General features: G+C 39.5%; 1 protein-coding gene and 1 non-coding gene across 2 annotated transcripts in view; both read right to left on the reverse strand.

Moving 5' to 3' along the window:
• POLA1 (DNA polymerase alpha 1, catalytic subunit) overlaps positions 1 to 26,879 on the reverse strand; it is a 307,226-nt gene that overhangs the window by 228,752 nt on the left and 51,595 nt on the right. Inside the window, exons 20-26 of the mRNA XM_060292862.2 lie at positions 23,688 to 23,863; positions 21,242 to 21,371; positions 20,630 to 20,749; positions 19,035 to 19,134; positions 17,308 to 17,432; positions 10,875 to 11,024; positions 10,346 to 10,468 (exon numbers count right to left, since the gene is read on the reverse strand). Coding sequence (XP_060148845.1) covers positions 10,346 to 10,468; positions 10,875 to 11,024; positions 17,308 to 17,432; positions 19,035 to 19,134; positions 20,630 to 20,749; positions 21,242 to 21,371; positions 23,688 to 23,863 — 924 coding nt within the window. The remainder of the gene's footprint in view (positions 1 to 10,345; positions 10,469 to 10,874; positions 11,025 to 17,307; positions 17,433 to 19,034; positions 19,135 to 20,629; positions 20,750 to 21,241; positions 21,372 to 23,687; positions 23,864 to 26,879) is intronic.
• Positions 17,931 to 18,060, reverse strand: LOC115848462 (small Cajal body-specific RNA 24). The gene has a single exon (XR_004037700.1). It is a non-coding gene; the product is annotated as a small Cajal body-specific RNA 24 (non-coding RNA).

The raw sequence follows: 26,879 nt of genomic DNA on the forward strand, positions 1-26,879 counted from the left end.
ATGACAGAAACCTAATATCTTTGCTCCACTCCCATCCCCACTCAACTCTTAGCCCTGAGGCAAACACTCTCATCACTAGCCTCAAAAGAACAAATCTTTTCTTAAATGTAGAACAACAACGGCAATAAAAATAAGTAATAGAAAACAAAACCCAAACCTGAAAAGAACAATTAGTAATCCCAAACACCACACTCAAGTCATTTCTGGAAACCCCTCGTGCTCTGTTGTTCTTTTAAAAATGCAAGTAGAGATTGGCTTCAGTTACATTCTATGTCATTTCGCTTTTTAAACGAGGGAGGGAACCCTCAAAGAAAAAATTTAAATTCTGAGACTCTAATACATTCAAGTGTACAAGTGACACCAGCCCATTCACCCACCAAAATTAATAATAAAAAGGAGACAAGGACAGCTGTACAACCCGACACTGGCACTAAATTTCAAAGTATGTACAAAATCTCTAAAGCAATGACTACAGGGCTCAGGAATCTCTGGCTTAAAATCAAACAGCTTCTTAGCACATACACACATACATAAAGCCATCCTTCTCCCCGCCTTCCAAAACTCCCACAACTTACCAAACTCGGCTCACTGTAATTTCACACCGTATTTATGATATGGCAAATTGACACAGGCTCATGCTGCCTACCGAAATGATGAAACGCAAACAGAAGGCACTAATTCTATTAGTCTGCTCTCAGTTAACCAGTCCTGAGCCATAATAAACCCAATCAGCTTGTTCTGTTTTTAAATTTGAGATGGATTTGTCTCTGAAGGGCCTGACTGTACTGCTGGGAAGAGCACACACAAGCCACCAGACGGCGCGGGCTGCCGAAAGCAGGTTCTTCCAATTAACACAGAGTGTCCCTGGCATGGCTGAAGCCAGGAGATGGTGCGGTGACATCTTGTACATCATCAGACTCAAACGCTGGGGCGGCTGATCCATTTGGGGGATGGGGAAATCTGCAAGGTTGCCGAGTGCAACCACATCACCCATAAATCTACTACCTGGGTGGATGAGGAAAGGAAAATCTGGAGAAAAGATCAATATTTTTGGCTTGCAGTGATCCTTTCTCTACAAACCATCTGTATCCACAATCTGTGAAGGGGGGTGGACATGGGAGGAAAAAAAATAAAGTTATAGGATATTTTCCCCTTTCCTTAAGAGTAGCATTGTCCAGGAAATTACCTAGGCAGACTGACTGTGGATCCAGACAATTAAACCTTACGTCAGTTTCTGTGCCACTGGTGAATAGTGGTTAATAACTTCACACTTTTCTTTTTGTGTCTTAACAAGGAGGGAATGGCACTTTCGAAATCATTACTGCTCTGTCATCTTGGTTCACTGCCAAAGCAATGAGCTGTAGAACACCTGGCAAATAACACGCGGCTCGTGAAAAAGAAACATACACCAAAACAGGTTTATAGAAAATGTTCACATATGTAGAAAGAGGAATGAGTTTGGGTTAACAGAAAATCACTCACTGTGGCGAGGGGTGGGGAAGAAAGGAAGAGGTTTCCAGGCCTCAGTTTCTGTGATTCGAGTCAGAGTAATGAAACTCAATCTGAGCAGAGATCAGCGGCGCCGACACAAAGTTAGTCCTATAGTATTTATCTCCTCATCCTCAGTCACACTCCCAGTGGGTTCAGTAATTAAATGGGCAAAATGTTGGGGCAAAAATACCATCCCTGCCTTCTCAAATGAGAGTGGCCCAGTAAAAACGTATAAAGTAGCCTTTTTCTTATTCTGAGTATCCAGGCCATTCTTATAAACTCAAATAAGGCTTAAATATCAAGATCCTATATCACAAAATGCATCTCCTCCACACCCACCCATCTATAACTGCAGAAACTACGAGACCAGCATGATCCCAGAGTCACAGCAAACTAGCACACACTCTGTGGGGCACGGGGCTAGGTGCTGGGGTGGGGGTGGGGGACATCAAAATACAGACATAGTGATCCCCGACAAACCAAACGCAAGTAGAGACTGGAGAATATAGAAACAATTTGAGGCTGCAGGCTTTTCTTTTCTTTCCTTTTTTGGTCAATTAAGAGAAAAATTTTAAGTATTCATACTAGTTTTTACAGACCCATTATGAAATCTAGGTGTAAAACTACCAACATGTGGGTTTTTAAAAGACCCTAATTTAGACTGAGAATAAGGAAATTCCATCTTCTTTAATGAAATAAACCATGGCATTCTGAAGACAAGGGGGGCCAGCCCCCACAGCCCCAGGACCACCTGTCACCGCCGCTGACACCCAGGAGGTACATGTGAGGACGGGTGCGAGGCACTTCTTTCTGACAAAAGACTTGCTCACAGACCCAGCCCGGTTCACAGGCAGGACTTGACCCTGTCTCCCTCTTCCCAGCTACCTCTAACATCAACCGCCTGTTTGCTCCTAAACCTATACATTGCAACGTTCAAAACCCAAAGAGCACACGAAGGCAGATGTCCAGGCATCTTGGAGGGGATAGGTTCCAAACATTGAGAGGGATAACGTTCTTCTGAATTTCTTTTTGAAAGTCTAAAGTTTTAGCCATTTTGAAAGAAATATTATGTGTGTTCAAGTAGTACATAAATTCAAACCAGGCCTAAATGTAACCCACTTATTTATAGAGTGCAATACTGTGTTCATACAGCATAGATTATTCTATATACTTGAAATTTTTTTGTCATTGCATTTCTCTCAAATTATTGAAGGTCTAATTTATCATAATTTGAACTGGCCTTCCATAGGGTATCTCCAAGGTGTTTCCTCTTCTTAGCTTTATATTTTACCAACATTACTTTCACCAATTTCAGAAAGGATACAGACAAAGGGACAAGCAAATATAGATGTTAATTAGTAAAAGTTCACCCATATAAATAATCTGCAGTTAAGATGCCACTTACTCAACAGAAAACAGGTGTTTCTACAGAAGTTAAAGGTATATAAAAAGAACCTCGGCTCTAAATTTGCTATTAATTTGTACTATGAAGAATTTCAACTCATTACATCTGAATTACCACCAATTCTGAATTAGTAGATGTGAATTAATAAAGTTGAATAGTATGAAGAACTGCCAAGAATTTAGAACCCAAACATCCCTGAAATACAACAATAAAAACGGAATTTAAAGTTTCTCTGGCTTAGAATATTATAATGTAAACAACTTCAAAGTGGTAAGTAATCTGTAACCACTGAAAAAGGATATTGCTTTTTTTAGCGTAAAATATATTCTGCCAAAATATATTAAACCTTCACTTTCAGCCTTAAGAGAAATTATCTTCTTATATAAAAAAAAATCAAAATGTTAGTAGGTCAGCTGAAGTTAAAAGTAGTCTTAATGGTGGCTATTAAATCCTGGAGACAGAACTCTTCCCCTCTTACCACCCACACAGTTTCCATGAGTCTGGTCTGGCAAGAAAATTCTTTATACTGCCATGTTTTAGGTAACAAAATCATACGTTTTTAAGACTAAAGTGTCCCCTCAACCTACGAGGGCAGAAATGAAGAAATATAAGAACCACCAATTCTTTAGCATTTTTGCATCATGGTGCCCTTTGAGAATCTCTTAAATGCTATGCACCGTTTTCCCCAAAAAAGCACACACATGCACAGACACATAAAATGTCACAAAGAACTTGAGGAGTCACAGACATTCGCTCTGCTTCTATGAGAAGTTCTCATATGACAATATAAACAGATAAAACTTGAAAATCTATGTTTTTTTAGATGTCCGAAAGATTGCTTTCCTTCCTTCTTACTACCTTGAGTGTACTTTCCTCTACTTTCACCCACTGTGACTGATGCTGTTAGAAATGAGAGTGACTTTTCTATTATACGTGACTCTCTTTTAGACCAGAGGTCCACCAATCTTTTTCTGTAAAGGGCCAGAAAGTACATATTTTAGGCTTTGCAGGTCATTCAGGCTCTCTGGGCACTAATCAATTCTGCCATTGTAACAGAACACAAGTGCAGCCATAAACAAGTGGGTGTGGCTGTGTCCCAACAAAATTTTATTTACACAAAACAAGGCAGTGGACAGGAGTTAGCCCTGGAGTTCTAGGTTCTCGACCCCTGGAATAGAAGAATAGGTTCAACAACTCCACAGGAAGCAAAAAGACAAATAGAGTTAGATCCCTAACTTATACGATCCCTAAAAATAATTCCCAGAAGGGTTTAAGACCTGAATAAGAACCAAAGCTTGCAACTTTTAGAAGGAAATAAGAGAGAATGTCTATGTCACTGAAGGAGGGAAAGGTTTCTTAAGAAAAAAAACAACACAGTGTACAAGGGGGAAAAAACCAAATATTTGACAATAAATTTAAAAACTTCTGCACAAGAAAAGACCACATATAAAGTTAAAAACATAAGTCACAGACTAAAAGATATCTGCAACAAAAATGACCGAAAAAGAACCAGCCTTTGAATAACTAAGAAGAAATACTAAGAGACATACAACCCAGCGAAATAGGACCTATATGCGCACAGGCAAATCACACTGAAAAGAAGAAAACTGAAGAGTTAAAACACATGAAAGGATGCTCACCTTAACTAATACTTGGGGAAATGCAAATTAAAATCACAATGAGATACCACTTCACACTCACGAGACTGGCAAAAATTTTTAATTCTGATAATAACAAATGCTGGCAAAGGTGTGGAACACTAAGGATGATGCAACAAGCATGTTTACAAGTATCTAAGAAGTCTAAAAATCCCTCAGTAGAAAAATAAACAACAAATTCAAAAAGGTAAAATTGTATACCAAAATTATTCCCAACTGTTTTTAAATTAACCTCTGATTCTGTGACGGAGGGAGTCATGTATTGTAGTCCCATGGCCATAAATATGAATTTAACTATTTGAAAGAATTAACTCGCTATGATAAATTAAATGACTGCTCCTACCAATAACATGCCATACTGCTTGCAGATGAGCAAACTCCACTCTTAGTAATACGCTAGAGAAACTCTCACACATGTGGCACTGTCTACTATAGCACCATTCGCAACAGCAAAAAAGTAAAAGAAGTGAAAATGAGGAAAGCTAAAAAGATGGCCAATGGGAGAATAAAAAAGATCCTGTGCTGTATTTATTCACTGAAATATTACACAATAGGTAACATGAATAAATCAAGTCTAAAAATGTATCAACATGGACATACTTAAAAATTGGTATACAGAGTAGGGATTTTCCCATACTTTTCTTTTGGCAAACTGCAAAAAATATGATAGCATGACACATAAATGGTAAAAACTTGTAAGGCACCACGTGTATAGGTACACGTATTTGTTGTAAAAGCAAAAATCCCTGGGCAAGAAGGACAAAACCAACCCGGAGGGAGCAGTTACCTTGGAAGAAGAAAAGAAAAAAATGAGTGACGGTGGGGAGGAAAGGGTCTTTAGCTGTCTCTACAATATTTTATTGCATTTAATTTTTTAAAACTAGGCTTTTTTAAGAAAAAAGATTGGAAAAGTGAAATTTTTGCTTATTTCTAGATAAAGTTGAAAGTCTCCTTTAGCACTCAATTATAAGATTCTGTATATTCACTCATTCTCTTTTGCCGCTGACATCAACAAAGGCTACAGCCCTCCATCCCAGGGCCATTCTGAAGGGCTCCTGACAGGTGCTAGCACATGGCCAAGAGACTCCCAGGAAGGCTTGCCCTGGGCTTGACTGCAATGTTTTCATGCAATGATTTGGACACATTTTCTAAATGCACAAATTTCAGCTCCAAACACAATTGAAAGCTAGGCAGTCTACAACTGATTGGCAAGCAGGCTGGCAAAGACTCACTTTAGCCTACTGGGTGAGAAAATGAAAAAGCATGGGCTCTACACCCAAACATTAGAGCATGCATTCACTTTAAAATGCAATCAGAAATCCAGACCAAAAATCATTTTCTCAAGGGCACAGAAATAACAGAGTGCAGAAATAAGACAATACCAGTGTCAGTAAGCAGTAATTATTCCATAAAGACAAATATTACCATTACACTACGGATTATGCAATGAGTATGCTTATAAGTATAGAGTAAGTTTTAAATCCCTCAAAAAAACCCCAACAAATTCAAAGAGGCAAAATTACACATCAAAATCATTTCAGTTCTCTTTAGATTAGCCTGATACTGTGACCAAGGGAGTCATGGATTGTAGCCCCATGGCCAGAAGTGTGAATTGAGCTCTCTGATAGAAGAATTAGCTTGCTACGATACATAAAATGATTGTTCTTATCAATAAAACTTTTTATTCAAAGACTGTCACTATTTAAACACTAAATACACTAGACTATTACAATCCTTTGGTCCTTTCTTTAATAATTTCAAAATTAATAAAAGTCAAAAATTTGGACAGATCTGTGTCACTAAATGGCTTTCACTATTGTTCACAGAATAAAACCCTTAATTGATTAATGATCTCAGGGTGTCTATCGCCATCTAGTGAAAAATCAGTTCAATTACCACACCAGTCACTTGACTACCTAGTCTGTTTTCTCTGTGATTTAAAATATATGTCCACTTACTGCTACCAACTTGCTCAGTATCTTTTTTACGTCTCCCTACACATACATTGAGAATAAACACAAATACAGATGGTATTTATATAGACTCACTTTCGAGTTATCTGTCAACTAGGTTTCCATATTACTTCTCTGGAAACATTGAGTTCATTATTTTTAAATAACTTGCACACCATGAGGTCCCTCATACAATTCTTTAACCATTAACTAATTCCTCTACCACCGAGCAATTAAAAATCATAGAAGAGTTTAAGTGTGAAAGATCACACCTGGGAAAAGACAATATTGATGTCCATTTGACACAACTATTAGCATTTTTATTATAAACCTGTTTTTAAAAGTACAATTAGTAATTACTCTGAGTACTCTAGCAGCCATAATACATTTGATTACAGAAATTATTAGGTCACCAGAGCCAAACCTGCATGATTCCAACAAACTGAGCACACACAAAACAGACTTAAAAATAAAAAGGGCGGGGGGGGGGGGTTAAGGCCTCCCCAGACTGTGTATTAATCTATATTCAAGTGCAAAATTTTATAATCTTTTTCAGACAACATGCTACCAGGTTTCCTTCTCATTAATTTCCAATTGAACCTTAATCTAATTTATCCCACAAGGACTTTAAAAGCAATCAACTTCTAGGATTTTCAGGTTACTATATTACTTGGTCTACTCTTAGTACAAAAAAGATAAGTTCGGTAAGTTACAAAGATATTCCAAAAGCTCGGCAAACTGACTCTCATTTTACACTTCGCTTCTCCTACCTCTAATAATCAAGAGATGCTTGAACTCACAAAGACCTAATAGTACGTACGGAAAAAAACAGTAAACCCAAAGACAGATTATCACATAAAATACTTCCATCCGCCAGTGCTAATAATTATCATCAATACGTTACAATCATTTTTATTATAGGAAATAATTTCTGTACGTGGCTTTGAATCCTCTTCTAGAATAAGATTTCCAGGAAGCAACTGTGTAATTATTATTTCTCATTAACCTCACATTACTTTAAAGGCCCATTTCCCACCGTTGTATTTTTTATTTGTGGGAAGGAGCAAAGGGGAAAGAGACAAAGGGAAGCAGAAGCCAAGAACTTAAATCACATATGATTATTTCTAGATTTGTCTGAAGTTCTTTGTTTTTTAGTGGGAAGAGTAGGGTTTTTTTAAAATAGTTTAGAAAGATTTGTTGTTATATTTTAAATAAGAGAAAAATAAAAATTGAGTTTAAATTCCCCATTAAAAATCGAGCTAACCAAAAATACTGCCGTTAAAGTACAATGGATTAGGGGAGTTGGGGGAGATTATTGGACAAATTTGGGGCTTATCATTATCAACAGTGCCCTTTTAAGCTTGTGGATTTCTGAGCCAATGCAGAAAATGTAACAACAGGGATTTCCCAACAGCAAGAGGCACTCTCCAAGGGAGTAAATTGTCAACTACTGCCTCTCATGAGAAACTTAAGAGTAATCTTGATCCAATCTCAATAGTGAACCCATGTATTATCACCCAGTTGGGGCATAGTGAGTGCACTTCCTAATACAAAAATAAGATGGTATTCTATCAGAAGCCACTGGATACATACAGAGAAATAAAATTTAAATAATTTTAAAGTAAACTTGGCCAAAGAAACTGAAAACATCCTTTCCTCACTTCAATGAGCCCCTAAAACACCTGTATCTTCTCAAGTAAAAAAGGCCTATGTCGGGCTTCCCTGGTGGCGCAGTGGTTGGGGGTCCGCCTGCCGATGCAGGCGACGCAGGTTCGTGCCCCAGTCCGGGAGGACCCCACGTGCCGCGGAGCGGCTGGACCCGTGGGCCATGGCCGCTGGGCCTGCGCGTCCGGAGCCTGTGCTCCGCGACAGGAGAGGCCACAGCGGTGAGGGGCACGCGTACTGCAAAAAAAAAAAAAAAAAGGCCTATGTCTTGAGATGAGTATCAAAAAAAACGTTCTTCTAGGAATAAGGGCAGAATATAAAGCAACAGGAGAGCCATCCTGAGATGGAGCAGACAACCCCCATGTAGCAAAAGCCTTACAGTCAGGAAGAGCTGGATTCCCATCCAAAAAAGTCACTTGTTACACTTCACCTCTTTCAGTTTATTAGCTTCGTCATCTGCAACATTGGAACACTCTTGCCTATATCGATTGATTCTTATGGGGTCTTAAGGAAATAATGCATCTGAAAGCTTCTCGCATAATGCTGGTGTCCAATACAAGTGTCCTTCCTCACTGTGCCCTCAGCGGAGTGAAAGCGGGCTCCCAACAGAAGAGCACCTCTCAATATCCTGTTCGTTTCATGCCAGCTAGATCTGCACTGTCCAATACAGCAGCCACTAGCCACATGTGGATATGTGAGGTTAAATTTATTTTAATTATCATTAAATAAAACTCAAAATCCACTTCGTCAGCCAGCCATCAGGTGCTCACTAGCCACTTGGGGCTTGCGGCTATTGCACTGGGTATTGCAGATGGAGAACGTTTTCATCACCTCAGAGTGCTATTAGACAGTCCTGATCTAGACTCTAAGCAGGGGTTAGCATTTTTTTTTTTTCTGAAAAGGGCCAGATAGTAAATATTTTAGGCTTTGCAGGTCATGCAAGTCTCCACCTTGACTACTCAACTTTGCCGCTGTACTTGCAAAAGCAACTATAGATGATACTTCAACGAATGAGTATGACTGTGCGCCAATAAAAGCTTACTTATAAAAATAGGTGGCGGGCTGGATTGGGCCCATGGGCTGTAGTGTGCCGAACTCTACTCTAAGAGTACTCTGAGTCCACGCTCCCAGCATGAGCGTTCTGCCCATAACCACTACCTCCGTAAGACCGAGTAGTCTTAAATCCACTGACAGAAATCAGTATTTTACTGGAGTTAAATGGAATATAATATTTAACATAACTGTTCTTTTACAAACTAAGGAAAAGCCATGCACGTGGTGCTAAAGCAAATGAAGCTTTTAGTGTTTACAAAGGGACAGTACCTCAAATCCGTTTGGTATCTGGCCCATGTTTCTAAAACCAATTACCCTCAATCTATAACTCCAGTCCCGATATATTCCTGACACTGGGGACTTGAACTGATACATCCAGCTGCCTACTTAACATGCCTACAGATCTATTACAAGCCTCAAAGGTAACATATCCAAGATAAAACTTAATCTTTCTCCCTCAGATTTCTCCTTCTTAATAAATGGTTCTACTAGCTAACCAGCTAGAAGACAAAAATGGAGGCATCCTCCTTGATTTCTTCTTTTCCCTCACACTCCAACCTAATATATCTGCCAAAAAAAAAAAACTAGCTCCCTTATGTCGCTTAGTTCTCATTCATGTTAGCTCCTAAAGAAGCCTTCCCTGACCAAGCTAAACTAGCCAGCCATCTTAACATTGTTTAGCCCTCCACCCTGTTTACTTATCTGCACAGCATTACTTCTATCATATTCTCTTATGTTTTGTATTTGTTTATGCACTTATTTAGACTCTGTTTTCCTGAATGACGCTCTCCCCACCCCAAGCCCCTCTACACCCCCTGCCCTAGGCAGAATGTGAGGCTCACGATGCAGGGACTTTTTACGTCTTGCTCAACACTCTATCCACAGTACCTAGAATAATCCATGGCACACAGTGGATGCTCAATAAATAAATACACACACGCACACAAAATGTACGAATGAATGAATCCTTACTTAAAAAGCATATCTGTCTCAAATTTGTCCTAAGAAAGGGATACTTGAAGCTATATAACTAAGCAATAAACTTTTTGGCTCTCCTACCCCATAACATGTTTAGTTTAAAATACTCTCATTTTTAGATATAGGACGGTTACGCCATTTACCTCCCTTCCTTTGTATGTCACCAAAGCAGCCAGTGGTTTGGCATAAAATCTGCTGTAGGAAAATCCCAGGCAGCCATACATACTGTTTGCCGTGAGCTTCAAAGCCTTCTGTCGAATATCATACTGCAGGCCACATAAGGACAAAAGACAAACAAAAGTATTTGTAGGTGCTTCAGCATTACATTAGATGCTTTCTAGCTCACCAATAAGAAGAGGAAACCCGCAATAACCCTGGAAAAAAGAACTCTTAACATAATCAACCCATCCTCCCAGATCCATGATTCCCTGACCTCCTAGAATCAAGTAAACACACTCCAAAGTTCCCAAAAGTCAGAAGGATGTTGCTCAGATACAGTTCTGCAGATGGACGTGCCTTGTATTTTGAGGCATACAGTGTTTTTGAATGGTTTCCTACCCACCAACTTAAAATAAGCACATGCATTTGCCCACAGCATCAAGTTTAAATCACTCCTAGATAATTTTCAAAGGTGAGACTGTCACTCAGAGGTTGCTGAGTGGAAAGAGATACCTGAAGGACAAGGTCTGGATTTAAATCTTGCTGTTTCATTAGCTGTTTGACTTGTCTTCTCCGCTCTACCAGTTTCCGGATCTCTCTGGGCAAAATGCCCATTTCCAGGCTTGGATCTGGCAGCTCAGGGATCTGTTCTTGTTCTCCATCCTGATGAACACACGATGAAAATTTCAGACAAATCAAAATTTCATGAAATGAATTCCCAAAATCATACACTGTGGGAGCTGACCCCGTGATCACATCTTGAAAAGCTACTTTCTTGTCTAAGTAAAGGTGAACAAAGTGTGGGTGGTAGAAGAAAAAGCTGAGAGGGCTGCAGAACAACTCAACATTGCCCTCTTCTCCTCCAATTCTCTCAGCCCATCACTCCCAGTACCTCCCCTGTCTAGTTATTGACAAATGTAGGTATCATTTAAAGAGATGAATTTTTACACATGCTCCTTTCCTCCCTTCAACAAGATTGGGGAGCAATATGTTTGGGGAAATTGTTCTTAAAATAAAAACACTGGGCTTCCCTGGTGGCACAGTGATTAAGAATCCACCTGCCAATGCAGGGGACACGGGTTCGAGCCCTGGTCCGGGAAGATCCCACATGTGCACGGGCAAAGCAACTAAGCCCGTGCGCCACAACTATTGAAGCCTGCGTGCCTAGAGCCTGTGTTCCACAACAAGAGAAGCCCCCACTTGCTGCAACCAGAGAAAAGCCCGTGCGCAGCAACGAAGCCTCAACGCAGCCAAAAATAAAATAAATAAATTTATGAATAAATAAATAAAAACACTAAGAGAGATCTCTAAAATTTAAAAAAAGATAAAAAAGCAGCTAAACTACTGTTAAGTCCTGTGTACTAGCAAACAAAATGCTATAAAATTTTTTTAAACTATGGGGAATCATAGCAATTACTGTAAATGTTTTAGACTGAAAGATAAAAATATAAATACTAGGGGCCTCCCTGGTGGCGCAGTGGTTGGGAGTCTGCCTGCCGATGCAGGGGACACGGGTTCGTGCCCTGGTCTGGGAGGATCCCACGTGCCGCGGAGCGGCTGGGCCCGTGAGCCACAACTGCTGAGACTGCGCGTCTGGAGCCTGTGCTCCGCAACAAGAGGCCGCGATAGTGAGAGGCCGGCGCACTGCGATGAATAGTGGCCCCCACTTGCCGCAACTAGAGAAAGCCCTCGCACAGAAACAAAGACCCAACACAGCCAAAAATAAATTAATTAATTAATAAAAAAAAATGTAATTGATGAGTGAAGTCAGAGTATTTAAAAAAAATAAAATAAAAATAAATCCTAAATCAGCAGGTTTCTTTTAGGAATTTGGAGCCCATGTTTTAATAGGCCACGACATTTCTAAAAATTAATACATGTATATTTCTTAGTATTTATGTAGTACCTTTTGTCTACAAATTGCTTTGCAATCAGTAAAACAGCAACATTTTAAGAAAGCAACCAGCAGTCTTCTTATATTAAAATTTACAGCAGGAAAATGCAGGGAAAGCATTAGACCATTTTTCTCAAGGCTCCATTAATTCTATTAACAGGCTGCCAAGAAAAGCCAGGCACATTTGCCCTTTCAAAGGTTCAAAATTAAAAATAAACCTCTTGGCTTAAAGTATGTCAAGTCAATGCCATTTGATAACCCAGTCTTTACAAAGTGTCTGATTTTATAAAGATCAATAACTTCAAATGAACAATCTCACAATAGTAACAGGGACTATTATTGTTTTCCAATAGAGCAGATGATGACAGCAAACCTATTGAAGAGATCTTGGTACACATTCCAATTTATTTACAGCAACTATGGAGGTGCAATAAAAAGTAAACGGAAAGGATCTGGAGTCAGGAAATTTACAGTCCAGGCCTGGCTCCACCAGCACTAGCTGTTCTCAAGACTTGAGGCACTGCACAGGAAAATGATATGGAACCCATAAACTGTTACATGTATAGTATTTTTTAGATGACCTCTAAGGTCCCTTCCAACTCTGAAATGTTTTCATATCCAAAATCCAAACTGGAAAGCTCAAATAAACAAACTGGTGGTGGGGGGCAGGGTTGGTGGGGGGGGGGGTTGGCGCTGGATAATGATAATCATCCTAATACTGACACAGCAGCAGGACAAAGTCCAAAGAATATTATTAACCGAATGTATTCACTACCTTGTGGGGATGTCTACTCAATACCTACTCTGTAAAATTATCCTCTAGTCCCACAGAAGGGCCCATCCTCAGCAGACGTATTTGTACTGGGTGAACACACTCCTGTGGTCATGGCTGATGGATGAGTGTGTTCAACAACTTAGGCAAGCCTCTAAGATTCTCTCTTCTGGGAATATGGAATTGGGACTGAAAAACAGCCCCCAAGCATGTGGCTGGAACCAAAAGACATGTAAATTCAGGAGCTAGAGGGCAAACAGATGTCTTCTGCCCCATGTACAAAGAAGCAGAGAAAAACATACAGAGATAATAGGTTAATTTACATCTTTTACTGCTGGAGAACCAAATCTAATCAAATTCCCTACTGACAATCAATTGTATAAGCTTTATATACGAAGAACCACACATTAAGTTATTAAGCCCTACATAAAACTGTTGACTGAATGATCACTAGTTAAAATCCATGTGAGATAATTCAAAAAGATCCTTTTGAAGAGGATGTTTAATGAGTAGAATCATTAAGAAATGCTTTCATAGCCAAAATTTAAAAGCCTGAAAATAGCAAGTGTTTGGAGTAGAAGGGGAACAATTCACATACATGGTTGGTAAGAGTGCAAAACGGTATAACCACTTAGGAAAACAATTTGACAGTTTCTTATCAAGTTAAACATATACTGCCCATGCAACCCAGCAAATTCCCTCCCTAGGTATTTACCCCCCCCCAAAATGAAAGCACACATCCACAAAAAGATCTGTACAAGAATGTTCACAGCAGTTTTATTAATAACAGCCCCAAACTGAAAACAATCCATATGCTCATCTCAGGGGAACAGGTAAGGGTGAAATACTTCTTAACAGTAAAAATGAAAGAACTACTAATACTGCAATAACATGGATTAATCTCAAAAACATTACATTGAACAAAAAAAGCCAGATACAAAACAGTACAGGGCTTCCCTGGTGGCGCAGTGGTTAAGAATCCACCTGCCAATGCAGGGGACATGGGTTCGAGCCCTGGCTGGGGAAGATCCCACATGCCGCGGAGCAACTAAGCCCGTGTGCCACAACTACTGAGCCTGTGCTCTAGAGCCCACGAGCCACAACTACTGAAGCCTGTGCGCCTAGAGCCCATGCTCCGCAACAAGAGAAGCCACCGCAATGAGAAGCCCACGCACCACAACGAAGAGTAGCCCCAGCTTTCCACAACTAGAGAAAAACTCGCTCGCAGCAACAAAGACCCAACGCAGTAAAAAATAAATAAAATAAAATAAATTAATTAAAAAGAGTACATACTGTATTATTCCATTAATATGAGTTCTCAAACAGGCAAAATTAAGCTATGGTAATAGAAGTCAGATCAATGACTGACTGATGGAAGAGGGGATTGACTATAAAAAGGCCAAGTGTGACATATCACAACTTACAGGATGAAGCTAAAGCACTGCTTATAAGGGAAATTTACAGTTGTAAATATCTAAATTAAAAGAGAAGACCTCAAATCAATAACCTAACCTTCCACCATAAGAAACTAGAAAAAGAAGGGCAAACCAAACCAAAGAAACCAAAAGGAAGTAATAAAAATTAGCACAGAAATAAATGAAATAGAGAACAGAAAAGCAATAGAGAAAAACCAAGGAAACCAAAGTTGCTTCTTTGAAAAGATCAACAGTGGACTCCTCTGGCAATCCAGGTGTTAAGAATCCACGCTTCCAGTGCGGGGGCGTGGGTTCGATTCCTGGTCAGGAAACTAAGATTCCACATGCCGTGACAAATAAGAACAATAAAATTTGGTTAGAACCCAGGGAATTGACCTTTAAAAAAACAAAACCACACAATTTATGGGAATTCCCTGGCGGTCCAGTGGTTAAGACCCCACGCTTCCACTGCAGGGGACGCAGGTTTGATCCCTGGTCAGGGAACTAAGATCCCACATGCTGGCGCAGCCAAAAAAAAAAAAAAAAAAAAATCAACAAAATTGATAAACTTTTAGCTATTCTGCCAAAGAAAAAAGGTGACTCAAATTACTAAAATCAGGAATAAAAGGGGGGACCATCACTACTGACCTTAAAGAAATAACAGTGACTAAAAAGGAATACTATTTACAATTTTATGCCAACAAATTAGATAACCTACACAAAATGGACAAATTCCTAGAAAGCTATAGACTCTACCAAAAGTGACCAAAGGAGAAATAGAAAATCTGAATAAACCTGTAACAAGAGACTGAATTAGCAATCAAAAAAAGTAAAGTCTAAGACCAGATAATTTCACCAGCAAAAGTTAAAGAAGAATTAAAGTGAATCCCTCACGAACTCTCCCAAAGAAACAGAAAAGGAGGGAATACTTCCCAACTCATTCTATGAGGCCAGTATTATCCTAAGACCAAAACCAGACAAAAACATAACAAGAAAAGACAACTACAGGACTTCCCTGGTGGCGCAGTGGTTAAGAATCCGCCTGCCAATGCAGGAGACACTGGTTCGAGCCCTGGTCCGGGAACATCCCACATGCCGCAGAGCAACTAAGCCCGTGTGCCACAACTACTGAGCCTCCCCGCTCTAGAGCCTGCAAGCCACAACTACTGAAGCTCACGTGTCTATAGCCCACGCTCTGCCACAAGAGAAGCCACTGCAATGAGAAGCCCGTGCACCACAACAAAGAGTAGCCCCCGCTCGCTGCAACTAGAGAAAGCCCACACACGGCAATGAAGACCCAATGCAGCCAAAATTAAAAATAAATTAGTTTAAGAGAAAGAAAAGACAGCTTACACACCAATAGCCCTTATGAATACAGAAAGAAACTCTTCAACAAAATACTACCGCATCAAATCCAGTGATATATAAAAAGCATTATCTACCAAAGCCAAGTGGGATTTATGTCAGGGACACAGGATGGCTCTACAATCAATATAACACATCCTATTAAAAGAATAAAGAACAAAAACCGTACAGTCAATAGACGCAGAAACAGTAGCTGACGGAATCCAAAACTCTTTCATGATAAAAAAAACACTCAACAAAATACTGATACTGATGATATACTGATATGGCCTCATACTGATAAAGGCCAGCTATGGAAAACCCACAGTTCACATCATATTTACTGGTGAAAGACTAGATGCTTTCCCCTAATGTCAGGAACAAGACAAGGGTGTCTACTCTTGCCACTTCTATTCAACTGTACTGGAGGTTCTAGCCAGGGCAGTTAAGCAAGAAAAAGAAATATAAGGCATCCAGATTGAAAAGAAAGAAATAAAACTATCTCTGTTCACAGACAACATGATCCTGTATATAGAAAATCCTAAGAAATCACAAACTATTACAACTAGTAAATGAGTTCAGCAAAGTTGCAGGATACAAGATCAATATACAAAAAATCAGTCATATTTCTATACACTTGCAATGAACAATCCAAAAATGAAAATAAGAAAACAATTCCATTTGCAATAGCACCCAAAATAATGAAATATTTAGGAATTAATTTAATAAAAGAAATGCAAGACTTGTACATTGAAAACTAGAAAACATATTTGAAACACATTAAAGACCTAAATAAATGGAAAGACTCGATTTTCATGGACTGGAAGACTTAACAATGTTAAGATGGCAATATTCCCCAAACTGATCCACAGATCTGATACAATCCCATCAAAATCCCAGCAGGCATTTTTGCATAAATTGACAATCTGATCTTAAAATAAACAAAATGTGAGATATATCCCTACAATGGAATATTCAGCAATAAAAAGGAATGAAGTACTAATACATACTACAACACGAATGAATCTTGAAAACAACATGCTAAATGAAATAAGCCAGACACAAAAGGTCACATGACTCCATTTATATGAAATGTACAAAAATATACAAATCTAGAGGCAGAAGGATTAGTGGTTGCCTAGATCTGGAAGGGATGAAGGGATTGAGGGAGGTTACAGCTAAAAGGGATAGGGTATCTTTGGGGAATAATGAAAATGTCCTAAAATTGATTGTAGTGAGGTTTGCAAACTCTGCAAATAAACTACCAGCCATTAAATTGCACACTTTAGATGGGTGAATTGCAGAGTACATGAGTTACATCTCAATAAAGCTGTTAGATAAAAGACACAGAACCAGTCTGAGTCTCCTTCTACCCAACCCTCCCCCCTTTTTTGACCACTAAAAAAGGATATAGTGTTATCTTTTATGAGGAAAAACTAGAACACTGAGCCCTTTGGTTATCTTCCTTCTATAAGCACTACTTTTAATCTCAATATCCAGAGTTCCCAGTTGAATACAAACCTCTGTAACTTTCTGTGCCTCTGAAGCAACTCTTTGCACCGTTGTAAAACAAATGTTGAATTCCTGAATGATGGAAGGATACAAACTGTTGAAGTCCAGAAGCAAAATGAACTTATCATAAAAACCTGCAAGAAAAAAGCCCCGTTACAAAAAGTCTTTTAAAAAAGTAGATTTGGCAAAACGCCATATTAGAAGTAACATATTATGAAACGATATACTATCCAGAGCTGTGAGGTACACAAAAGGAAAAAAGGAGTCAACTACCACTCTGTAAAAATGACTTGGATTAGAGTGAAGAGTCAGGTCACAAAAGGAAAGAAGAGACACTGTCTCGCCTTGAAATCCCAGCAGTCGCCAAAGTACGCCATTATTATAGGCAAACAGCTTCCCATATCAATTACTTTAGACAAGTACCATGTCCATTTCCAAAAAATGCTGTTAAATTCTCCTTCAAGAAAGCATTCCTTCCCACCTACCCTCCACACCGCCACTCCCCAAATGTTTCATGGGCTATACCAGTGAGTGGTTATACATTTTTTTACAATCACACCTGCAGGGAATAAAAACAGGCAGCCCATTTACCTGTACACAAACTGCTAAGATGAGACAAGAGATGTACACATAAATGTCAGCAGTGGAACGATCCACCCTTTTCACTTGCAAAGGGTGAACAGAAAGCTACTATATTTCTCTAGGACATTTACAAAGAGTTATCTTCACCTTGAGAAGAAACTGAATAAAAATAAATGTCCACAATTAAGACAATAATAACAACAGCAAGCATATATTGATAGCTTACTCTGTGTCTGGTACTATTATTCCTTAAATCTCTGTGTGGTATTTTTCTTGCCATCATTTTAAAGAAGAGGAAACTGAGGCATACGCAGGCTAAAACAGGCAGCCCAATCACATAGCCAGAATTCAAGGCCAGATCTATCTAACACCAAAGGATGAGTGATCTGTCTCATTACAACTCACAATAAAATTACTTTTGTCAAAAATGTCTCCTACTCAAGAGTTCAAGTTACTTGATAAAATTGACATTCATTCCTGCACAACAATGTGAATACAGTTAACAACACTACTCAACTACACTTAAAAATGGTTAAGATGATTTAAAAAAATTTTTTTAACCTTTTCTAGCTCTGTTTACCACAAAACATCTTATTTGCCATTCATGATTACAGGAAACAATTATTCTCTTCTTAAAGTTCAATTTGGTAGTTACTGCCTGTACTTTAACTTTGCTGTCCAACTGCACTGGCCCTCGCACGCTGGGCAGAGGCGGAGCCCAAGAGTAGATGGGAGGAGACAGAGGCGCTCCTACCACAGGACAAATAGGTTGGCAAACTGCACAGAGCAAATCCTCCAACCTACCCCCTTTTTGTACCACTCATGAGCTAAGAACAGTGTTTATATCTTTAAATGGTCGAAAAAAATTTTAAAAGACTATTTCAATGATATGTGAAAATTATACAAAATTAAAATTTCTATGTCCATAAATAAAGCTTTCTTGGAATACAGCAAAAAAAACCCCACAAAAGATTCACATTAATTCGATGTTAGACTGGCAAACAAGGTTTTCGCATGAACATGAGAAAATAAGGTCATTATGAAACCTATTCGCTAACCTACAAAACATAACTCAGGCCTTCTCGTTTCTCAAGCCTGGCTCTGCATTAAGTTCCTTAGCATCAGGGGCAAACCGAGCCACTGCGTTGCCTTACCAACTTTGGGGTCCAATACCAAGCCTCCAGAATAAGCTGCCTTCTTACGTCCTTTTTTGTATTTATTGGTATCTCCATCAATGTCTTCATCTTCATCTCCCTAATATCAAATGGAAAGATAACTTCACCAGCCAGCAACTAATGGACCAATTTAGAAGGTTTATGATCCCCCCCCCACCTTTCCAACTGCAGTACACAGTTCTATTTAACATTCTATCTAACATTACTTTTAGTTAGTGGTCCTACCTCTGAGGAAAGACAGTTATTGTAATATTTTCATAAATCCTAATGAATGCCAAGCATGGTAGTTACCGAAACAAACACTATATCTGAGTTGATAAGTATGCAAATTCTACTTTAAAATATTTCTGAATTCACAGAACTTCACATTTTAAAATCAATGGACAGGGCTTCCCTGGTGGTGCAGTGGTTAAGAATAGATCCGCCTGCCAATGCAGGGGACACAGGCTCGAGCCGTGGTCCAGGAAGATCCCACATGCCATGGAGCAACTAAGCCTGTGCACCACAACTTCCAGGCCTGCGCTCTAGAGCCCGTGAGCCACAAGTACAGAAGCCCACGCACCACAACTACTGAAGCTTGCACATCTAGAGCCCGTGCTCTGCAATAATATAAGCCACCGCAATGAGAAGCCCGTGCACCACAATGAAGAGTAGCTCCTGCTCACCGCAACTAGAGAAAGCCCGCGTGCAGCAACAAAGACCCAACGCAGCCAATAATAAACACATAAATTAATTTAAAAAGATAAATAAATAAAATAAAATCAATGGACACTAAAAATTCAACTATTCATATTATGTAAAATTTGAGATTCTAAGAGTCCTCTTAAATTCATTACTCTAACATTCATGATGTAAAAACACAAAATATTTTATATAGATATTATCATTATTCTCATTATTAATATGGACACCTTAAAATAAGTACATCCATATAGTGAAAATTCTTTCCCAAGTAGTTTACTAATAGCCAACATTCAATACCTCAGCAGATGTCAAACTCCTATAAGTTAATACTTCCTTTACTAATTTTGATAATGTGCATAAAACAAGCAAATATAAGAACCTGGGTCATTTTAACATTAGACTCCCATTCTGAATCAATTACTATCAGTGCTGATAAAACAGTAGCTAAGTTTTACTTCCAATGCGATGGAGGCCACTTCAGAAACCTGATTGTAGTGACCTTAATCCTACTAGAATATAAAAATGAAACAACGCAACACAAAAATAAAGGCTTATGGGTTCAAGGAAATAAATGGTTCAACTTGCATCTAAGTTTGGGTAGGGCTAACGAGGCAAAACGCTTTCCAGGTATGGCCACGTATCAGAGGCCTAATGCCTCCCTCAAAGAATTTCGGATTTCACAAATAATTTTTATCTGTATAGAGAAATGTAAAGAAGGAAATGACCACACAAAACAACAAAACAAATGTGACACAGAGTCTAGAGTATACAGGGAATTAATTATTTGGGGAGCAGATACTATCACAGCAAAAAAACCCCAAAAAACAGCTATCTAGATAATAAAAGGGGGGGATAAGAAAAAGCAAAACACTATACAATTTTGGACCCACCGGTTTTTGCTGAGGCTTTCTGAAAATCTGCTTGTCAGGCACAATATAGTTGTTTTCATAAAATGCATGAAGCAACAAGAACTCATTACGCTCGGATCGTCCACCCATCAGCGTCCTAGACTATTAAATAGAAGTTTTTTTTAAAAAACTTGAGCTCAAAACCAGAATAAACAAAAGCAACTTCCAGTTCGCAGATTTAATCATAGCACCTCCTTCAAAAATCACTCATCATAACAAGGGCTGCTTTAAAAAAAAAAGGTGCTAAATTATTTCTAGCAGTTTCTTTAAGCACTATGGTTAAAATGAGACAAAGAGCTTAAAATACTGACAACTTGCGCTATTTCTTTACTTCCAAATGGACCATTCCACAAATCAGACACATCCAGATGTCAGAGATGGTCCTTATGTTCGTCCAAATTTCAACATACTGCACCTGGCTTTCCTCCCCTTCTCCCAAGCAGTTCTTCATTTTACAAAAGAAGCCCAGCTTTCAGAATACAGGTTACTTATTTTATAAGCATGCATTTAGACTCATTATCATATAACAACTACCCCCAGAAAACACTGGATCCAACAGGAAATGCTTTTTCCCCCTTTCTATGTTAAATTTACCATAATGTTCCCAGCGATGTTAGTGATCTGCAATGCTAATGGAAGAACATTTAGCTCACACATGATCTGCAAAATGAACCTGGCATCTTTCCAGGTGTGTTCCAACAGGTACAACAGACGAGAAGAGTCACTGTACAGAAAAGAAAGAATGAAACAGAATCAAGTAATTAAAAAACAATGATTATAATCAAAACTTCATAAACTATCACAAAAAATTTTTGGTATAAGTTAACTTCAGAGCAACGGCACCGCAGCTTTGGAAACAATTTAAAATAAGGTCAGTATGAAATTAGGAATTCATTCATACCATTGGTCCCAATCAATGCCCTTCTCTAAAATACACAAAAAAATCCCACAAAGATACAACCTGAAAACTCCCTAAATTTTTTCATTCATCCATCCATTAAATACGTATTACATACCCACTCCGTGCCAGGCATTGTTCTAGATGCTGGCTGTGACCAAAACAGACAAAAATTCCCGTCCTCATGGGGGAGACAGAATATAAATTAAAAATTTAATATGTGATATGTTATATAACACTAAGCATTAAGAAGAAAAACTAAGAAGCAAAGGGAATATTAAGTGTCAGGAGCAGAGACAAATTTTAATTAGGGAACTGAGAAAGAGTTCACTGAGAACAAAAACTTGCAGGTGAGAGAGCAATCCTTGTGGATGGGTTATCTCTGAGAGAACATTCCAGGCAGACAGAACAGCACATTCAAAGGCCCTGAGCTGAGCATAAATCTGGCAGTTCTAGTACCAAGAAGGAGGCCAATGGCTGCAACAGAGAGAATGATGGAGAAGAGTAGAAGGACAGAGCTAACGGCAGAGAGACCCATTGTATAGGACCTTGTAAATCGAAATAAGTACTTTGGTTTCTACTCTGCACGAAACAGAAAGTCACTAGGAGACTGTAAGCAGAGTGCCATATCTAACTTTAGCACAGTGACTCTGGTTCCTGGGTTGAGAACAGACAGCAAGGAGTCAAGGGCAAAAGCAAGGAGACCAGTGAGGAGGCTAATATAAGAAAGACCCAGGGCTTCCCTGGTGGCGCAGGGGTTGGGGGTCCGCCTGCCGATGCAGGGGACACGGGTTCGTGCCCCGGTCCGGGAGGATCCCACATGCCGCGGAGCGGCTGGGCCCGTGAGCCATGGCCGCTGAGCCTGCGCGTCCGGAGCCTGTGCTCCGCAACGGGAGAGTCCACAACAGTGAGAGGCCCGCATACCACAAAAAAAAAAAAAAAAAAAAGAAAGACCCAGTGACCCAAGAGAAAGAGTTTGGTGACTTAGACCAGGGTGGGTCCAACGGAGGGGAAAAGAAGTGGTCAGATAAAGACATATTTTGAAGATGGAGCTGACAGGATTTCCTGATGCATGGAACATAAGATGTCAGAGAGAGGAATCAAAGATGCCTCAGAGGTTCTGGGCTGAGGATGACTTTGGAGGTTTCCAGCGATACTGGAAAAATAAGAGAAACCTAGAGGAGGTCAGGAGCTCAGTTTTGGAACAAGCTGAGTTGGAGGTTAATGTCAGACATTAAGTAGAACAGGCAGGTGGAGATATGAGTCTGGAATTCAGGGAAGAGAGGTCTAAACTGAAGATATGCTGGCGGGAGGCATCAGCACCCATGTGGTATTGAAATTCCTGCGACTCAACGAGATCAACCAGGGAGGGAGTGCAGTCAGAAAGAGAAGCAGTCTGAGGACTTGGGAGGAACAGGCAGAAAAGAACGAGGAGTGGCCAGAGGGGTAGGAGAAATTTTAAGAGATCATCAAGCACAAAGTTTGTTACGCAAAATGAGTAAGTTCTGGAAATCTAATGTACAGCAACGTGGCTACAGTTAACAATAATGTATCGTATACTTGAAATCTCCTAAGAGGGGTAAATCTAAAGTGTCCTCACCACAAAAAAAGAAAAGAAAGGAAAAGAAAAAAATAGTGATCGTGTGAGGTGATGAATAGGTTAATTAGCTTGACTGTGAGGATTATTTCACAATGTATATCAAACATCAAGTTGTACCTTAAATAAAATACACTTTTTATTTGTCAATTTGACCTCAACAAGGCTGGAAAAAAGAAATAATCAGCAATATCTCCAAATATTTGAATGACTTCTCAGATTTTATATTTCTAAAATATTTCCATCAATTTCTGAATTAATGAATTAAGGGCAGAAACCTAAATATCACATCAACTTCCAAACTGCTCTCAGGAAGCATCAAGATGGTGTTAAATGAGGGAGATATTATGATAAAATTAGAATAATTCAAAAAGCAAAATAATTCAAATTACTCAAGTAATGGAGATGGTGAGTCTGACATGAAGACGGACAATCTCCCCCTTCATAACACCACAGGCTCCTGTCTCTCCAGCCTAAGGATGATTCTGGTGTCTTGCTGTTGTTAATTTCAAGACAGACAAATTCTGAAGCATCCATGATCATACCTGTACATATTTCGTACATTTTCCATTGGGATTACAACCCTTTCAGTTTTCAGAATCTGTTGAACAAGTTCAGACAAATGGTAGCTTTTACAACGAATCAATTCCTTTGCTGAAATTTCCACATCACAGATCATTCGGCCACAGGTAGCATTTCTTTCACCAAATCCACTCCTGCCCTACAAGGGGAGGAAAAAAAGCAAATCCCATGGAAGAACAGATACTGAGAACATTTCATTCTAACTTGCTTTGAGGCTAGTCCCAAAATTACAATGATGAAACTCTCATTGTTCCATTCATGCATTCATTCAGCCATCAATCAAATATTTTTGAACACTGACTACGTATCTGACACTGTTCCAGGCACTTGGAATATAGGGATATAGCGGTGAGCAAAATAGAAAGGATTCCTGGTCTCAATTGAAATATACAACAAAAAAAAGAAATTATATAGTTTTAGGAGGTCATTAAGTACATGGAAAAGAGAAAATAGAACAGGGTGAGGGGAAAAAGGAATTTGGGGGGACTACATCTTAAATAGGGTGATCGTGCAGACCTCACTGAGAAGATGCCATATAAAGAACCCTGAAGGGGGTAAGGAGTTAGCAAAGCAAGTGTTTGGATGAAGTGTTTATAACAACTCTACCGCCATAAAGATATGAATAGGAAAAGAAGCAAGAGCACTGGCTCCCAACTCCAAACTGTGGCAGCAGAATCCTCTGGAGAGCATTATAACGGTAGAGTCCTAAGTTCTCTGATGAGGCAGCATGCCGTTCTACTGATAAGGCTTTGACTAAAATAAGATTTCAAGCGCTGAGCACTGTCAGGTTTAGGAAATGAAGGTGCTTCATCCAAAACCACCCAACCTCCCTTCAGTGAAGCAAGCAGGTAGAATGAGAAGTGACAAGCTTTACAAGAGTCACACGGGGCCTGGATTCAAAATTTTAGTTCTTCCCTTTACTAGCTCTAAGATCTTGAACAAGTTCTGCCACCCCTGTGAGAATGTGCAATAAACCTGGAGCTACTGTGAGAGAGAACGAACACAGAAGGCATGCTGCCCGTTGTCTTCTCACATACTCAGTGTCTGCTCCCCTCCCCCAACCCCCGTTCCTCCTTCCAATCTCCTCCCTTAACAAGAACCCGCAACTCTGCTCTCAGGGATGCCCAAGTGGAGCTAACAAACATGTGCTGTCTCTAGATTCTAAGAGCTGATTTTTAAAACTACCAGTGGATTTTTAAGGAACCTCCATACTGTTCTCCATAGTGGCTGTACCAATTCACATTCCCACCAGCAGTGCAAGAGGGTTCCCTTTTCTCCACACTCTCTCCAGCATTTATTGTTTCTAGATTTTCTGATGATGGCCATTCTGACTGGTATGAGATGATATCTCATGGTAGTTTTGATTTGCATTTCTCTAATGATTGATCATGTTGAGCATTCTTTCATGTGCTTGTTGGCAGTCTGTATATCTTCTTTGGAGAAATGTCTATTTAGGTCTTCTGCCCATTTCTGGATTGGGTTGTTTGTTTTTGTTATTGAGCTGCATGTAAATTTTGGAGATTAATCCTTTGTCAGTTGCTTCATTTGCGAATATTGTCTCCCATTCTGAGGGTTGTCTTTTGGTCTTGTTTATGGTTTCCTTTGCTGTGCAAAAGCTTTGAAGTTTCATTAGTTCCCATTTGTTTATTTTTGTTTTTATTTCCATTTCTCTAGGAGGTGGGTCAAAAAGGATCTTGCTGTGATTTATGTCATAGAGTGTCCTGCCTATGTTTTCCTCTAAGAGTTTGATAGTTTCTGGCCTTACATTTACATCTTCAATCCATTTTGAGCTAATTTTTGTGTATGGTGTTAGAGTGATCTAATCTCATACTTTTACATGTAGCTGTCCAGTTTTCCCACCACCATTTACTGAAGAGGCTGCCTTTTCTCCACTGTATATTCTTGCCTCCTTTATCAAAGATAAGGTGACCATATGTGCGTGGGTTTATCTCTGGGCTTTCTATCGTGTTCCATTGATCTGTATTTCTGTTTTTGTGCCAGTACCATACTGACTTGATTACTGTAGGTTTGTAGTATAGTCTGAAGTCAGGGAGCCTGATTCCTCCAGCTCGTTTTTTTTTTTTTTTTTTTTGGCGGTATGCGGGCCTCTCACTGTTGTGGCCTCTCCCGTTGCGGAGCACAGGCTCCAGACGCGCAGGCTCAGCGGCCACGGCTCATGGGCCCAGCCGCTCTGTGGCATGTGGAATCTTCCCGGACCAGGGCACAAACCCATGTCCCCTTTATTGGCAGGCAGACTCTCAACCACTGCGCCACCAGGGAAGCCCCCTCCAGCTCCATTTTTCGTTCTCAAGATTGCTTTGGCTATTCGGGGTCTTTTGTGTTTCCATACAAATTGTGAAATTTTTTGTTCTAGTTCTGTGAAAAATGCCAGTGGTAGTTTGATAGGGATTGTATTGAATCTGTATATTGCTTTGGGTAGTAGAGTCATTTTCACAATGTTGATTCTTCCAATCCAAGAACATGGTATATCTCTCCATCTATTTGTATCAGGTTCCTTAAAAAACTACAAATAGAACTACCATACGACCCAGCAATCCCACTACTGGGCATATACCCTGAGAAAACCATAATTCAAAAAGAGTCATGTACCAAAATGTTCATTGCAGCTCTATTTACAATAGCCAGGACATGGAAGTAACCTAAGTGTCCATCATTGGATGAATGGATAAAGAAGATTTGGCACATATATGCAATGGAATATTACTCAGCCATAAAAAGAAACGAAATTGAGTTATTTGTAGTGAGGTGGATGGACCTAGAGTCTGTCATACAGAATGAAGTAACTCAGAAAGAGAAAAACAAATACCATATGCTAACATATATATATGGAACTTAAGGAAAAAAAAAAGGTCATGAAGAACCTAGGGGTAAGATGGGAATAAAGACACAGATCTACTAGAGAATGGACTTGAGGATATGGGGAGGGGGAAGGGTAAGCTGTGACGAAGTGAGAGAGTGGCATAGACATACATACACTACCAAACGTAAAATAGATACCTAGTGGGAAGCAGCCGCATAGCACAGGGAGATCAGCTCGGTGCTTTGTGACCACCTAGAGGGGTGGGATAGGGAGGGTGGGAGGGAGGGGGACCTAAGAGGGAAGAGTTTTGGGAACATATGTATATGTATAACTG

The sequence above is a fragment of the Globicephala melas genome, chromosome X (assembly GCF_963455315.2).
Source record: "Globicephala melas chromosome X, mGloMel1.2, whole genome shotgun sequence".
Taxonomy (NCBI): Eukaryota; Metazoa; Chordata; class Mammalia; order Artiodactyla; family Delphinidae; genus Globicephala; species Globicephala melas.